Below are 17,029 nucleotides of genomic sequence, written 5' to 3'. Positions count from 1 at the left end.
AGAAAGATCTGTTTGAATGGATCGATTTTTTTTTTATACGCTTGATTATTATCCTGTCAATTAGAGTACTGAAGAAAAAAGGGAAGATATATACCACGCCAAAACTTAACCAGGGATGGGAATTCAGCACGATGAAACTATGCAATCAACTGGAATTGGATTCATTGATTTTTCTCCCAATCACTTATTTTTTTCTGAAAGAGTCAATTTCCTACTCATATTTAAGTAGGTAAGCTAATCAAGCACCAACTGAATATGGACGCAAACATTTCGCCACTCTGAAGCTCAAAATATTTAATTCGTGATAACAAAGTCATACAAATCAATTTGCCTGGTGCAGGGAAGATGAACATCAGATATTTGCCGGTAAATGGTCTCTAGCTAGTCATCTCAAGAAATTTGCTCCAGATGTTAAAAGCCCATTTCTATTATTATGTTCCAACACTATCCAATAATTCAACCAAACCATGCCAGCTTTAATTTTCGAGAAAAAGGTGAATTCATCCCTTGCTTTAGAGAATGACATAATCCACCATAACGAGATAAGGCTACGTACTAAAACATATCGCTAGATTTCCATCACCACTACTGCTGCCCTTAATCTTTTCCATCTAACGATCGATCCAAGAACCACAATGGCATGTCCCTTTGTATTATTGCTGCCAAGTGGACGCAATGAGGTGGTTCTTTCAATCATTCCGGATTGGTTTCTTGCTGAATCGGAGTTCATTTTGCAATAGAAAATATAGAAATTAAACCCTTCCCGGAAAATATGAGGATGACTTGGACACCTTATAGCCATCGGGATTGGAGGATGACATAATAAAAGAAGCCAGTTGGGACCCCTAATCTTCTACTGTTCATGCAGCAGACCACGAAAACAATGCAAATCAGGATGTATTAGCTTGGGAGGAGTGTGCTTTTTATGGTAATCATCTAAACAGTCCTCAAGCACAAAAAGATCTTTTCCTACTGCACTTTCGCACTGTTCCCTTTTTTTTTTTTTAATTTCTTTGTATTTTTTATCATTTTATTCCTTGTTTTGCACTTTCGCACTAATCAATGTCGTGTTGCCTTACTATATATATGTACATAGCTCAACGAGCCATGCATGTTTGCTCACAGGCTACAACTTTGTGAGAACTAAGGCTGAGAAAGAGCAAGAAACTAGTAGTCTTTGCTACAAAAACTCCAATGGCTGTTTCTTCTGATCAATTGTCGTTTGTATTCGGCCTACTTGGTACAAATCACTCTTTATCTTTCTCACTAATGTTGCATATATTCTATTAATTCGCATACTGCCCATCAAGTTATTCTATTTTAAATTCTCTGGAAATTATTAGCTTCCTGTAGCTCTCACTAAACACTCTTCATAGACTATATTTCTTCTGGTAAATTTCTCCTGATCCTGCCCAAACATTCTCCATAAGCATTTCTTCTAGTATTCTTTTTCTCTCATGATCTGTTTTTGCACAATCAAAATATCATTTCCACGCCATGCAATCGTTTTCATTCACCTTGAATAAATAATATAATTACTTTTCCATGACCTTTTCAAGTATTAAGCGGATAAACTTTTCACGAATTTACTCATGAATTACTAACAACTTTTTTTTCCCTTTTTTCCGCAGGCAACGTCGTCGCATTTTGCGTGTTTTTAGCCCCAGTGTAAGTCCATATTTGGTTGACCATTTGTTAATATTGCTCTAAAATGTTCTAAAAACATTTTGTCGAGCTAATTGGATTCTTCTTTTTTTTCTTTTTTCATTTACAGGCCAACGTTCTACCAAATTTACAAGAAAAAATCAACTGAAGGGTTCCAATCAATTCCATATGTAATTGCACTATTCAGTGCCATGCTGTGGATATACTATGCATTTCTCAAGCCTAAAACCACTTTCCTCATTACCATCAACTCATTTGGCTGCTTCATAGAAACTATCTACATTTGCCTCTTTCTTTTCTACGCAACAAAGAAGGCTAGGGTATGTATCTAAACCCTACATTTAGAGGGTCCACGGCAAAACCAGTCCTTTATTCTCTAACTTTTATATCAAAAGGTTAAGAAAATAAAATATTTAGTGATTCTTATTAGTTTTATTAATATATGCAGGTGGAAACAGTGAAGCTACTTGTGCTGCTAGTGGCTTGTGGATTTGGTCTTATTGTTCTCCTAACTCACTTCCTAGCCAAAGACTCCGCCCGTGTCCGTATTGTTGGGTGGATTTGTCTAGTTTTCGCGCTATTGGTGTTCGTTGCCCCCTTATGCATAGTGGTAAGTTCACAAAATAGGGCGGAAAAAAAGAAAGAGTTCCTTCTTTTTCATTAAATCTTCTATTCGTCTTCTTCCTTTTTCCATCTTCAATGACCCTCAGATTACTAATTTTCATTTTGTCATTTTGTGCAGAGACAAGTTATACGAACCAAAAGTGCCGAATACATGCCCTTGCCTTTATCAGCTTTCCTCACACTAAATGCAGTTGCATGGTTCTTCTATGGCCTTTTACTCAAAGACTTCAACATTGCTGTAAGCTCTTTAGCAATTTCTAAAGTTTATACTAGTTATTTGGACACACCTATGAAGAAAATCTTATACTGACATTACATTAATAAGATCAATCTTTTTTAAATATTTTTGCGGGCTAATATTTCTCTCTTCTTTCGTCACAGATTCCCAATGTTCTGGGATTCGTTTTTGGCGTTCTCCAAATGGTGCTGTATAAGATTTACAGCAAGTCGGAGAAAGACAATGACCTTGAGAAACAAGGCAAGGTTTCTCAGTTGGCAGACCAAATTATCATCGTGGAGGAAAATCAGCTTTCGGACATAACTGAACAAATCATTGACATTGCAAAACTTGGACAATTGGAGAAAATTCCTGTGGTTCTACGAGCAAATAATTGCGGACTTGAAGCTGATAAAGATCTCAATGTTCAAATGGAGCCTATTAAAGTTTAATTATTGCCTGAAGGAATGTTGAATTTTCCAGTTTATTGCACAGCGAAGGGAAAAGGATGTGAAGTTTCATGTCCTTGACTCTTACATTAATATGTTTCGTTTTGTACGTGGTGTAACATTAGCTTGTTGTTAGTCAATTTATTAAAATCAATCAAAAGTCGAGGGACTTTCCATCAATTCATCTATCTAGTTTTCATTTTACTAAAAGTTGATCATTGATTTATATATTACGCACCTATCTAATGGAGTATTATATTTTTGGGATAATTTCAAAAACCTCCCTAAGGTTTGTAATGGTTGCATCCACCTCCCTTAAAGTTTGAAAAATTACAGAAACCTCCCCTAAAAAATATGTTTTGATAACAAATGGTGATGTAAGTACAAAAAGTCTAATGAACATCCTATATTGTCCCTATGGCTTTGTGAAACAAATTAAATGACAAAAGAAATCAAATATCAACATTACTTGCTAAGTAAAAAATTCAAGGCATCATTTTATAATGTTTGGACTTCCCTTTTTTTTTTCCTTGCTAAGTAAGTTGTGAAGAAACTGTTTCACAAATGCATTGCTACTAGTAGTAAGCAAGAAGTCCATTTAAACAACCTAGGAATTTAATATAATATATTAAATGAGATGACGTTAAAACTATTCGATAAAGAAATATTTACAAAATGCAGATTTTTTTTCCTTCACACCCACTTTTCATTTAAGATTTGTAAAGTTATCAAAATTATTATAGTCTTTTCATAACACCAAGGAAGGTAAGTGTAATTTTTTAAATCTCAAGGGAAGTGGCTGCAATTATCAAAAACTCCAGGAGAGGTTTATGAAATTATCCCTATATTTTTATTTTCCTTAACTTCATACAGTTTGGGGAAATGATAAGGCTGAAAAGTACTTGCACATACCTGGGCACGAACGACAGTGTGATGTAAGCTAATCTTATGAGCAAAAGTTGAGTGGATTTGATAGATTTCTGCCTTTCTGGGACTCAAATATTTCTTTCTTTTTTTTTTGTTTTGAATTTTGGAGAAATTATAGTTAAATAGTTGAATGGCTGGCTTTTCCAAAAAGGAGACTCAAACCAATAATAGCTTAACGAGTCATATACACAGTTAGATGCATTTTCCCTAACACATACACATATCACTAAATCTATTTCACAAATAATTGGTTAAGTATCTTCCTCTTTGTTCCTTTTTTAGTCTAATATCAACAATCTACACTATTCATACACTACAGGGGAGAGGTGGGTTTGAACCCTCGTATTAGTACACTAGAGAAAGCTCTAAGAAGCTTTATTTGCACGTTGCACCAAAATCCAATAGTTAAGTCCTTGGGCGCAGGTTCAACTTCCGTCTATAGCCAAAAAAATTTAAAACTAGTGCAAAAATACTTTTTTGATCTAATAAAGTCTATATATCTGATAGTCCCTAAAAACTAATTTTTTTAGGCTTTCTTTCCCCTATAATCTACGATAGAATAACTTATACCATTATTATCGTTTCCGGAAAAAAAAAAAAAAGTCTCTTACTTTATTAGGTTGGAAGAGGTGCCAAAAAAGAATGGACGGTGATCCGCATAGCTTTTAAAGTCAGAAAAATAAACTGAAATAGGACGCCAAGTGGGAGATTCTTTGTTTGACGTTTTAAATCCTCTCCTTTCCCATTCTCCTTTATCAAACTTGGAGTTTCGCCTTCAACTTTTAGGGGGGAAAAAAAAGAAGAATGGCAGACCAATTTCATTAGTAAGGTTTTTATGATAATTTATCTTAGCAATTTTTTTGGGTTGGTATTTATCTTAGCAATTTGCTACAAAATTAGATACATTTTGCAGGTTACTGAACTAAGCTGAAATTGAAGCATTATTGTATTCTGAACTACCTCTATCTTTTCTTTTCTTTTCTTTTTTTTCCTGATCTTATATTTGAAAGAAGACTATGCAACTACGTCTGTCAGAATTTGCAATTTGCTAGAATTGCTTATAGAATTTGTCAAGAATTGATACGTTATCTTTTTATTCTCATATAAGAAACTTCATTAAGTGGCTTGATTCGACAACTATGGACCCTTTTGATTTCAATGCTTAAAACTATCATATGCCGCCTCAATTCAATCAATCCTTATTATTGCAAATTTTTTATGAGTTAAACAACCTTTTGGGAATCCATCTTTTGAAGCATGACGATGCTCACATCACATAATGTGGCTATACCTGTCACGCAATTAGACATTCACGTATGATTAACCAATTTTCGGTAAGCTTTAGACTTGTAGTACAACCATATCCTTCAACCCATTAGCCAGGCAAGAATCTTTTCAAAATGCAAGTGACATGAGCACACTGTTCCTACCACAATGCACAAATTATCTGTCTATCTACTTAGCTTTTTTTAAGGATACATGTATCTGTAAAACAGGTAATCAAATATAATCTTCAATTTTGATCCAGTAGTTAAAAGCCATCATCCCTGGGATAACGTTTGGCATGTCATTTAAAAATAGACGACAAGTGGGTTCATCTTAATCTCTAATTGTCCTAGGATTTGGTGTCTTAATCTTTACTAATCAATTCATAATATTGTCAAAACGCAAGCTGATAAAAAGTTCTTGTGCTCATCACGTCTACATGATTTTGCTTTCTTGGGTTAAATCAATCCATTCCAGCACTCTTTTCTTTTTTGGATGGGTTCAGTTTCAATCACTACCACATGTGTCAAGACATGCTCTTGAGATCATCGGTCTATTATAGTAGTTCTTGCAGATTGCCTTTTTTTTGTAAGAAAAATTTTGAGTAGGTTCAATTTCGATTATCACTGCAAATTAGGACATGCTCTCCGGATCGATTACACAAATTTTTACAAATTATTTACTAACACAGTCGTCATACTAATAGTGGGATTCAAATACACAATTTTTTGTGAAAAAGTGATCCGTCCTTACCATTGTGTTCCTGTACGTGCTTTACAAATATAGAGCTCCTTATTAGAATGCAGTTCAAGAATACGAAAGGCCAGAGGGGAGGAAAAGGGAAAGATAAAAGAAGAAAAGAAAAGGAGAGGAGATATTGTGCATATGTTTCACACTGTAATTCTAGTTCATCATAGCCACAAAAAACAGTTTGTCAACATTAAGTTGTCCTCAAAATGGGGTCTAAAGCAAGGAGCCAGAATTGAAATTGACATGATTTGCAGCCACTAGTCTTTTGTTTAAATTGGGAAACTTTAGCATAAAAGGTAACCAATTTGTTGGTGATGATGTAAGTAAAAAATTATATGTCTCCCCGCTCTGGTATCAATTTGTTAGTGTCAGAGGGGATGCAATTTGGTTTCTACTGTAACTTGCAGTGTGCCCTTCGAAGGACCACTTGTTATAAAATGAAGGCATACAGAAGGTGTTTCAGGGTAAAAAAATATTTATTTAATATATCATATATATGTATATACTAATAATTATTATTTTCTCTCACATTTATATGCATTCCCTATTTAATATTGCCTACCCTCCCTTGTATTTATTTACTTTTCCTAATTAATCTTAAATTTTCAAAAAAATAACACCTAAAATATATATTAACGAATAAGGCACCCATTAGACAAATCAAAAAATATAACTCTAAAGTGGAGAGGAAATCTTGAAAATAAGGGATACACAATAGACTGCCATCCTAATTAGAATTCTTAGAATAGTTTACACTAAAAAATTTTGCGGTTTAACATCGGCAGAGAGAATAGTTCTAAATTTGTTTTCAAGAAATTTAGATTATTTTTGGAGAAGAGCACAAAAGTTGCAGGGACATTCAATATAAAGCCTAGCCCCTGGTTGATGCCATTTATTTCTACACCAATTTTTGGACAAAATGACAAACTAGCTCTTCTCCAAGTCCAATTACGATTTGGATGTAAATAGATACTTTTGTCATCTTAATCAAAATGGTCGTGGGAATAAATGGGTTGTGGCAATACTATTTGTCTTTCTTTTCAAATCAACTCGTTTTTAATCAGCCAACAATAAATTTTAAAAAGAAACAAAAATGAATCGGGTTGTCGAGGTTTTGCGTTTAGTCAGTTAAAGCGATCGGAAAAATGCGCAATGTGGGCCAATGATTGGTTCGGTCTTCTGCCTGGGTCTTTGGGGTTAGACCCTATTGCTAAAGGAGCCCATATATTGTTTTCTCAGACTTCTTGGGCTGAGACAGAACATTGGACGGGTCTACTTTGACGCGTCCAAATACCTTCACTTTGCAAAAGATATGAAGTGTTTTCTTCTTTTTTTTTTTTGATGCGCAATTATTGTAGATAGAATACTTGGAGTTTTCCTTTCAGCATTTGGCTAAATTTTATTTATTTATTTTTTGTTGAAACAAAGATCATATCTTTACACATTACAAAGATATACATAAATTATAGCATTATTATCACTTTACCTCCTTAAAGTTTGGTAGCACTATCAATTTTTCTCTTAACGTTATCTTTTAATTACTTTACCCCCCAAAACTAATGGTCAAACTTAATGGAGTTTGTTAATTAAAGTGAAAAGACAAGTTTAGTTCTTAAAATTATTATCACTTTATCCCCATAAACTATAGTCTCATTATCAATTTACCCCATAGAGTTATTTTTTAGGCAATTTATCCCACCATTAAACCAACTTAGCAAGTTAAAAATTTTAGAAGAAAGTACCCTCCTCTTTGTATAATAAAAATAATAAAGTGGTTCTTCTTCTTTTTAGTATCAAAAAAAAAAGTCAAAGTATCAATCTCTTTTTTCTTGCCAACCTTATTAATATTGAAAAAAAATAGAAAAATGGGGAAGGGGAAGGGGAAGGGGAGGGGGAGAGGGAGAACCCAATTCATTTTTAAAAAAATACAAATAAAAAAGAATTAAATACTTTTATTATTTTAAAATTATTTCACTTTTCTGTTTACTATCAAATTTCAATTCTAATCCAAACAATCTTAAAATAATACGATAATGTTAGACTCTTCTTTATTTTTTTCCTTGCAAAATCTAATTTTCTGTCTCCTTCTTTCTTATCTCTTTTTCTTTCACTAATATTAATAAGTGTGAAAAAAAATTGAGAAAATCCCTTTATTTTTATGTTTTTGGATCTTTTATAGTGAAAAACAAGGAAGAATAACCATTCAAAATTTTTTATTTTTAATTATATATAAAAAAGGGTAAATATATTTAAAAAATTTTATCATACTAGTTAGATTAACGATGAGATAAAATGCATAGAAAATAATATTAGAAATTAAAGCGATTGTATCACTATAATTTAAAGAAATAAAATGATAATAACAATGTAATAATGTTATAGAGTAAAAGGGTATTTTTGTCCAAAATTTCTTAACATGTTGAGTTGAATTACTTACGGAGGTAAAGTGACTAAAAGATAACGTTAGGAAGTAAACTGATAGTAATGATATAGTTTAAAGGGGATAAAGTGATAATAACCCTAAATTATATGTAAAATCACATATGTGATAATGTGCTTGTCCTAGCATGTGTCATTTCTTATTTTTCATCAACATTTGCAACATTAAGAATAGCAATTCTGGGTCCCAAGCCAGGTACCAAAATTTGAAACTATTATTAGTGTTATTTAGAAACTTAAGACTGTAAATTAAGTAACAAGGCAAGCTTCAAATTTTGGATAATATGGCCTTGTTTGGATTATCATTTTTTTCCAAAAATATTTATGCTTTTCATGAACATATTTTTCAATCACCTTTTTATTTTACGTATATCAAATTGTTACAATACTATTTTTATAAGAACTCCAAAAAATAGCAATCCAAACAAGTTCTAAGTAGAGGCAGATCTACAATGAAAGCATTAGGGCGCATGCCACCCATGTAATTCCACTAATATCCATGTTGTTAGAAAATTGGTTTAATTTCTTTTAGAACAGGATTCTTATTTTGTGTGGAAGTAACTAGTTTTCGAATTGGTTTTAATTACTTGAAGTAGTAGTCAAAGAATTTTCTATTTTGTTTAGGAATAAAAGTTATTTCCTATTTTATACATGTCTAAAAATTAGAATTAGTTTCCTGTTGTTATTTGATTTTTTGGTCAAATAATGTTCTCTATAAATAGGTGATTTGGCATACTACAAAGGAAAATATAAGGACACATAAGGACGTCATGTAGCTTTATACATGGGTATGAGAGAGAGTTCTTGAGAGATGAGAGATGGTATATAAGGGTTGGGTTTGGATTCAAATTGTATTCTTATATAGGGTTTTCCTCTCATAATAAAGAACGGGTTTCTCTCCGTGGACGTAGGTTCAATGGTGGAGTCCAACCACTTTAAATATTGTGTATTGTCTATCTTTTATGCTTGTGGCTTATTTATCATTAAATTGTTGTGTACTTCATATTTCAATAGTTGTTTGTTCCGTATTTGGATCCTAACAAGTGGTATCAGAGCTTGATTGTGAAATTGGGCTGCTCACAAGCACTTTGATCTCAACAAACTGAATGGTTAGATCAAGAGTTTGATTGTTCAAGATTGGATCCTGGTTAGCTATTGACATCAAGTGGATTGGTAGCTGTTACAAATTAACCAATTTAATGGATATCCTTGTTTCAATGGCTTGACAAAAAGTATTAATGGTGCAGGATGGAAAGTTGAAAAGTATAGAGATACTTGACGGTGAATCTAGACAGGTGATTCAAGAGTCAAGAAAAAGGTGGAGTCCAATGTTGATTTTGGACATGAATTAGTGGAGATTTTCTCACACCTCCAATGGTTGATATTTCATTCCAGTGGCTTTTAGATTTCGGTTATATTTTTTGGGTGGTATGGCACGTGTCTCAAAGAAATAAAGAGATCTAATTTTCATACGTCAGAAGATTCTAACAGTTACGAGTTTTTTGTTTTAGGTGGAGTTTTGGAAACCACACATGGCGAGACAATCCTGAGGATGGAAAGAAATATGGTAATTTTATCATTTGGTTCCCTCAATGTTTAGGGTTAGAGCTCATAGAAGGGAATCCCGAATTGCAAGTGGTGATGAGAAGAAATTCTGCAAAGAAAGATGGTAAATTGAGGCACCTTCTCACGAGTCAACTGGAGGTTGGACTCGAGGTAATTACACATGTTCATTTGCCGATTGAATCAATTTGGTGTCAAGATTGTATTGATTCGAGTGTGTAGTTCGGTACCATATTATTTGGTAGTTGAAGGCAAATGGTTGCTAAAAGAAATTTTTGCTAAGGTGAAGATTTGTTAGAAAATTAGCTTAATTTCTTTTAGGTAGATTTTTTGTTTTGTGTGGAAGTAACTAATTTTCTAATTGGTTTTAGTTACTTGAAATAGTAGCCAATGAATTTTCTATTTTGTTTAAGATTAGAAATTATTTCTTATTCTAAACAAGTTTAAAAATTAGAATTGGTTTCCTATTTGTCATTTGATTTTTTGGTCAAGTAATGTACTCTATAAATAGGTGGATTGAGATACTACAAAGGGACATATAAGGACATACAAGAACATCATGTAGTCTTATACATGGAGTGTGAGAGAGGGTCCTTGGAAGATAAGAGATGGTATACAAGGATTGGATTTGGGTTAAAATTGTATTCTTGTATAGGGTTTTCCTCTCATAATAAAGATCGGGTTTCTCTCCGTGGATGTAGGGTCAATGGAGGAGTCGAACCACGTTAAATATTGTGTGTTGTCTATCTTTTATGCTTGTGGTTTGTTTATCATTAAATTGTTGTGTACTTGATATTTCAATAGCTGTTTGTTTCGCGCTTGGATCTTAACACATATGATTTGTCTAAATTTTCAAATTAATTAGCCTCCCTGAATTTTTTTTTTTAGCATCCATGAAGTTGCCTATGAGTAAATGCAAAAATCGTTAATTTTTTAATTTAGTGAAAATGGATGCTATTAAATTCAAAACCAAAGGCCTTCTACATTAGCATTTCTATATCAATTTTTTTTTATGTTATATGATTAAAGATATAGTGCAATACTTTCTATTGTCCATTTAACACCATGCATCATAAGTAAAGCTAATAGAACTTAAACCTATGAAGTAAAAAGCAATATAGTGCTCGTGTATGCTATATATGTGTGTGTATGTGTGTACATGTATAAACTCGGAATGCATACTCTAATAACGGAACCTAAGATTTTCAAATGCATTACTAGTACCTTCGTTTATAGATAAAAACTGATTGCATTCTGGGATGTATTTCCTGCTATTAATTTTCAGTGCAGATCATGCAAATTAATAGCAAATTAGCAAGTAACATGCTGTTTGACTAATATCACTTGTGCAAATACGTAATCGTACGGTATTTTAGATTAACCATCATAAAATGCAATGCAAACCTGAGCCACGTATATGTATCAGTAATTCACTATCTCTATCTCAATCCTAATCGTTCTTTTATTCCTAAACTTAGTTAGAAAAAGAAAATGTGTTCAGTTCTTGCTTGAGCTCTAGTTAGTTTTTTTTTTTTTTGGCGGCTGTAGGAGATTTACAAAAGCCACCCAGCAATTAATCTAAAAGAGGCCATACGTAACACAAAATGGACCATACGAGATCTTGGATCACTTTGGTTTATGGATGATGTTGGTCAACTTACACTAAGCTGGAGGATTTTTCCATAAATTGGGTAGGACTTACCGAATTACACCTTGATGACGAAGCCCTTGTCACTCGTTTTATTCCTCTCTTTTCGTAACTAATCAACAAAAAGAGATGAGTGTAATTTCAACTTGCAAACCAGTGTTTTCTCAAGCCAAACTAATGGATATCATTCCCCCAAGATATGTATCACTCTTTCTTGTATAGCAAAATATTAGATAAAATAACTATTAACGTCGTGGAGATCTATCACTTCTCTTTTCGTAGTAAAAGACTACGACTTTTTTTTTTCTTTATATGGACGTTATTAACTAGAGTGTAATAAGTACCAAAACCCAATTCAACTAGAAGGGATATTAGTCAAGTAATATTCATATTTTGATTCTCAAGATCTCATTCTCCTTTGTAATTAAGGTTTAGAGCCCCGTATTATAGATTTTGCATTAGATAAGGAAAATTGAAGCATCACCAACGATCATACATATTACAGCTATTTCTTTAATTGTCAATCCAGCTATTAGATCAAAGTTTTGTAAATATTGACCACTCTCAAGAAGGAAATAATTGACAGACTGGGTTGGGCTGGTTTCAACTTGTCGCAGTGAAATCCAACCTAATGTTGATCTAGCTCGTTAATCAGTAGTATCAACTTTACCCTTTTTCGCGTACTAAATTCTGTCTCGTGCAGAAGCATAATACCTTTCTAACACCAAGAAGGCAAAAGGATTAAGTGGCAAACTCTAGCCTCTTAATCGCCACGTTTATTGCTTAGAGATGAATATTGACAACTAGAGACAAAATGGCCCCCATGCATAAGAGTATTATTGGTGATGACATGGGCACACCATTCTAAATTTGTTTTCGGTGAATAGAAGCACAACTTGGGCTTCAACAAGAAAGCATCAAACTCTTCCGGAAACTGTGAGTATGAGTTGTAACCCTTAAGTCCAATTGGCTGGTGGGTGACACATCATAAAGAGTGAAAATGGGACCCTCTTGTTATCGAGTATTGTACCTGCAGCAAATAGAACTACATGGATAGGGATGAAGGGTTTTTTGTGCAAGGCAGAAACCATCCAAATATGGTTAAATGGAGCATTAGAGAGTGAAAGCATATTGGATCGTGATTACTGTAGTACTCGTGAACAACTGTAAAGATTGACAAAAAAAGGTAAATTTTTCATGTATTGCCTTGTACTGTTACATTGACTCCCCTCAGTGCTTTCCTTCCTCGAAACTAGGCACAGCTGAATGTTCCATCTCCTCTATATAAACCCTGTGCGCCATACTGCATTTTCTGTCCAACGGTGTAAAACAACCCTCATAAGTTCAGTAATTCCAGTCCAGTAGTTTATCTTGTTTATAAGAGAAAATCTCAAAAGTTTTTCTTTCTTTGCTGGAGAGATGGCTCAATTGGCTTTCATCTTTGGCCTCCTAGGTATGACTAATTACATATGCAAAATGAGTCAAACCTAGTATTACATTTAAGCAAGTGGCTGATAACGCACCCAAGAAAACAATTTGTCGTGAAGAGAGAAAAGTGAACAAACAAGATGTAGTTAAATTGTTACGATTCATACAACATCGAGGGAAACAGTTTATCACGTTGCATGTCATGAGAAATGAGTTATTTTGCTTTCATCTTGGTTTACTTTTTTCATTTTGTATATTTTCTTGCATTAAGAATGAAGTTTTCTTGGGATTTTGTTTAAACATCTAATACTTCGTGCTCATGTTTCGTTGTTTTGCAGGTAATATTGTTTCATTCATGGTCTACCTTGCACCGCTGTGAGTCAATCGTTTGCTTCCTTTTCCTTGTGGCAGCTAATAACGTGCTTAGCTGCATGATTTTGTTTTGAGCATAACTGTAAGAATGTTCTCTTAATTTTATTTTTTAACTGCAGGCCAACATTCTACTGCATTTACAAGAAGAAATCGACTGAAGGGTTTCAATCCGTTCCTTATGTGGTTAGCTTATTCAGTGCAATGCTGTGGATATACTATGCATTCCTCAAACCAGACACAACTCTCCTCATTACCATAAACTCTGTTGGCTGTTTCTTTCAAACTGTGTACCTTTGCTACTACCTCTTTTATGCACCAAGACGAGCTAGGGTACTAAGCAAATTATATTATCTACTAATCATAATCTCGAGCGTTATTAGTAATCCTTGGTCGACTAATTACTTTGTGCTAAATTGCAGATTCAAACCGCAAAACTACTTGCTTTGCTAGTTGTCATGGGATTTGGCTCTATAATTCTCCTAACTCAGTTAATTTCAACTGGCAAAACCCGTGCAAGAATTGTTGGATGGATTGGTCTAGTGTTCTCATTTTGTGTTTTTGTGGCACCTTTGGCCATAGTGGTAAGTATTTGCAAACATAATTTTCACTAATATACATGCAATTTTTTTCCTTCATTAATTTTATATTGATTATAGTTTTGATACAAATAGTTTTTCCTTGAACTTTTTAATCCACAGAGACAAGTCATACGAACCAAGAGCGTTGAATACATGCCATTTCTTCCATCGTTTTTCCTCACATTAAGTGCTATTATGTGGTTCTTCTACGGCTTTCTGCGCAAAGATTATAACATTGCTGTAAGTACAATCCTCCATATTTTACACTGGTGTTTTTAATTCTACGTTTCAAATACTAATGCTATTTTCTATTTTGGATCGTCTATAGATTCCCAATATACTAGGTTTCCTCTTTGGGATCCTTCAAATGGTACTGTATTTGATTTACAAGAATGCCAAGAAAGCTGTTGAGCAAAAGCTTCCTGAAATTCAAAATCAGGTTATAGTTCTAGAGGAACACAAACTTCCTGAATTGCAAGAGCAAGTTATTGAGGTTGTAAAGTTGAGTGCACTTGTACGTCCAGAAATAGTTTCAGTGATTTCTGCTCAACTCAATAATGAAAACGGAATGGTTAAGAAGATCACAGAACCTTCAAGCTGAAGTTTCCATAGTGCTTAAAAAACCAAGCACTCAAATCAAGAATCTCTTATTCTAATTGTGTTTCTTCTAAAATTAGTTTGCTATTGAATGTCTATCCTCAAATTGGTCATGTAACATCCCAATATTGTGCAATGAATGTTCTCTAATTAACTATATATGGCAAGTATCTCTTTCAATTAATGTTGTTTTTCCTTCCTAGAGAATTATGTATGTTGTCATGGGCCTCTTGCCCATGCAAGAAGAAAAGGCAAAAGCAATTGCAGATGCCTTCTGTTTCCGCCAAATATTGATGACTTCTGCAAAGGTGAAGCCAAAGATTATGTTAGATATATTATCTTGCACAATCTAAACTTTTCCAACTCTTTTTGGGTTTGATGTAAAATAGCAATTGCTGTTATCGAAAACCCAAAGTAACAAAGCAAAGTTAAGCGTGGCTTAGTCTTGTCTTGAAGTGCCTTTTGAAAATGTTGAAAAGTAATTATAGGTAAAGTTCAACTGGAAGTCAAGTGCTCCTAACTTTTTCTAAACATCATTATGTAAGAGCTAAGTTCTTTTATAATTTTCTTTTATTAATCCTGACATCACAGGTAACCAATACATTCCAATTTGACTTTTGCAAATTAAAACAAGAAAATAAAAAAATATATATAATTACCAATATATTCTAATTTGATTTTTGCAAAGTGAAATGCTAAAAATAATTCGGTTTATCCAAGTTCTCCTCAGTGCATCATCATCTTTGATAACACCTTCGAAGTGTAAACAAGTAAATTAAAAAAAAATTATAGATGAGAAATTTAAATGGAGAGATGAAAGAAAGAGTATGAAGAATTTCAAAAACTACTTGGAAACCCCAATCTTTTGTGACTTTGTTCACCTAAAAAGTAATTTTTTTTAGGTGTTCAACAGATTCCTTCTCCTTTGCATATAAGGAGCACCATCCATCAGTAGGAGTGCCCCATTTGAGAAGCCGATCCTTCTGCAGGAATGCACCTCAAAAGTAACTTGCCCCTTTCGCCATTCCCATGTAAGGCTTGGAGCCTTCCTGGTATAAAAGAAACAAAATAAATTTATTTCTCATTTCCTAGAATTCCTATCCAAAAAAATTAAAGAAAATGGGGGAAAAGAAGAAGAGGAATGGATTTGGAGTGTCTTGGGATAAGAACTCCTGATATCTCATAGCCGCATATATACCGGCCTGTTCTCAACATATTCTCTTAAAAGCTGATATTTTAAAATAGCCAAAGTCAGAACCTTAAAAGCAAGTACTTTCTAACTTCTAATTTTGCCTTTCTAAGAAATTAATCAGCTTTCAAAAAATAGCTGATAACATTACATAATTGATTTTCTAGAATTAGATGCTAAATGTAGGTTCAATAAATTATTTGAGAATAGGAATAATTGCTACTCAGAGACAATCAACTGGCTGTTTTGATTGGGGTTGAATTGGCAAAATTTGGTGATGGATTCAGTTGGTCATTTCAAACCATGATAGAGGTCCCAGAAACCCGTCCTAGCAATTGGGAAGATAAATTTTATTAATGGATTTGTCTAACGATTCCGTACGCTCATATTCATTAAAATACAGTTCATGTATTAATATTTTAAAGGGTTATTATCACTTTATCCCCTTAACGCTCAGTATCACTATCAATTTCCTCCTTTACGTTACCTTTTAATCACTTTACTCCCAAAACTAATGGTGAAACTTAACTGAATTTGTTAATTAAAGTGAAAAGATATATTTAGCCCTTAAAATTATTATCACTTTATCGTATAAACTATAGTCTCATTATTACCCTCCTCTTTGAATAATCAAAACAATAAAAAATTTAGAGTGGCACTTCTCCTTTTTAGTATTAAAAAAAAAAGCCAAAGTATTAATCTCTTTCTTTTTGGCAATCTTATTAATATTGAAAAAAATAGAAAGATGGGGAGGGGATAGGGGAGGGGGAGAGAGAGAGGTCAATTCATTTTTAAAAAAAATACAAATAAAAAAGAATTAAATATTTTTATTATTTTAAAATTATTTCACTTTTCTGTTTATTACCAAATTCCAATCCTAATCCCCAACAACCTTAAAGTAATACGATAATATTAGATTTTTCTTTGCAAAATATAATTTTCTATTTCCTTCTTTCCTATCTTTTTTTCTTTTCCTAGTATTAATAAGTGTGAAAAATAAATTTAAGATAACCCATTTATTTTTATGTTTTTGGATCTCTTAAAGTGAAAAATAAAGGAAGAATAACCATTCCAACTTTTTTATTTTTAATTATATATAAAAAAGGATAAATATATTTTAAAAAATTTTTACCATACTAGTCAGATTAACAACGAGGTAAAATATGTAGAAAATAATATTAGGAATTAAAGCGATTATATCACTATAATTTAAAGGGATAAAGTGATAATAACAATGTAATAATGCTATAGAGTAAAAGGGTATTTTTGTCCAAAATTTCTTAATATGTTGAGTTGAATTACTTATGGGAGTGAAGT

At 33.0% G+C, this 17,029-nt stretch overlaps 2 protein-coding genes across 2 annotated transcripts; both read left to right on the top strand.

Annotated features, from left to right (window-relative positions):
* Positions 1 to 1,121: 1,121 nt before the first annotated feature.
* On the top strand, positions 1,122 to 3,135 carry LOC113741543 (bidirectional sugar transporter SWEET10-like). Its single transcript, XM_027269079.1, has 6 exons — positions 1,122 to 1,240; positions 1,632 to 1,668; positions 1,775 to 1,985; positions 2,114 to 2,275; positions 2,408 to 2,527; positions 2,671 to 3,135. Exons 1-6 carry the CDS (start codon positions 1,195 to 1,197, stop codon positions 2,956 to 2,958), a joined length of 864 nt encoding a protein of 287 aa, XP_027124880.1. The 5' UTR covers positions 1,122 to 1,194; the 3' UTR covers positions 2,959 to 3,135.
* A 9,731-nt stretch (positions 3,136 to 12,866) lies between these two features.
* On the top strand, positions 12,867 to 14,707 carry LOC113740591 (bidirectional sugar transporter SWEET14-like). The gene is made up of 6 exons (XM_027268140.1): positions 12,867 to 13,001; positions 13,315 to 13,351; positions 13,468 to 13,678; positions 13,768 to 13,929; positions 14,047 to 14,166; positions 14,255 to 14,707. Exons 1-6 carry the CDS (start codon positions 12,968 to 12,970, stop codon positions 14,525 to 14,527), a joined length of 837 nt encoding a protein of 278 aa, XP_027123941.1. The 5' UTR covers positions 12,867 to 12,967; the 3' UTR covers positions 14,528 to 14,707.
* Positions 14,708 to 17,029: the final 2,322 nt, after the last annotated feature.

The sequence above is a fragment of the Coffea arabica genome, chromosome 4e (genome assembly GCF_036785885.1).
Source record: "Coffea arabica cultivar ET-39 chromosome 4e, Coffea Arabica ET-39 HiFi, whole genome shotgun sequence".
Taxonomy (NCBI): Eukaryota; Viridiplantae; Streptophyta; class Magnoliopsida; order Gentianales; family Rubiaceae; genus Coffea; species Coffea arabica.
The sequence above is the reverse complement of the archived record's forward strand: the minus strand, read 5'-3'. Positions and strand labels throughout refer to the sequence as shown.

Bases quoted from the DNA above. Each gene is read 5' to 3' on its own strand.
- LOC113740591 (XM_027268140.1), top strand. From the start codon at position 12,968: ATGGCTCAATTGGCTTTCATCTTTGGCCTCCTAG. The intron at 13,352-13,467 runs GTGAGTCAATCG...TTTTAACTGCAG, and splicing joins ATGGTCTACCTTGCACCGCT to GCCAACATTCTACTGCATTT. The intron at 13,930-14,046 runs GTAAGTATTTGC...TTTAATCCACAG, and splicing joins TGGCACCTTTGGCCATAGTG to AGACAAGTCATACGAACCAA.
- LOC113741543 (XM_027269079.1), top strand. From the start codon at position 1,195: ATGGCTGTTTCTTCTGATCAATTGTCGTTTGTATTCGGCCTACTTG. The intron at 1,241-1,631 runs GTACAAATCACT...TTTTTTCCGCAG, and splicing joins GTTTGTATTCGGCCTACTTG to GCAACGTCGTCGCATTTTGC. The intron at 1,669-1,774 runs GTAAGTCCATAT...TTTCATTTACAG, and splicing joins TGCGTGTTTTTAGCCCCAGT to GCCAACGTTCTACCAAATTT.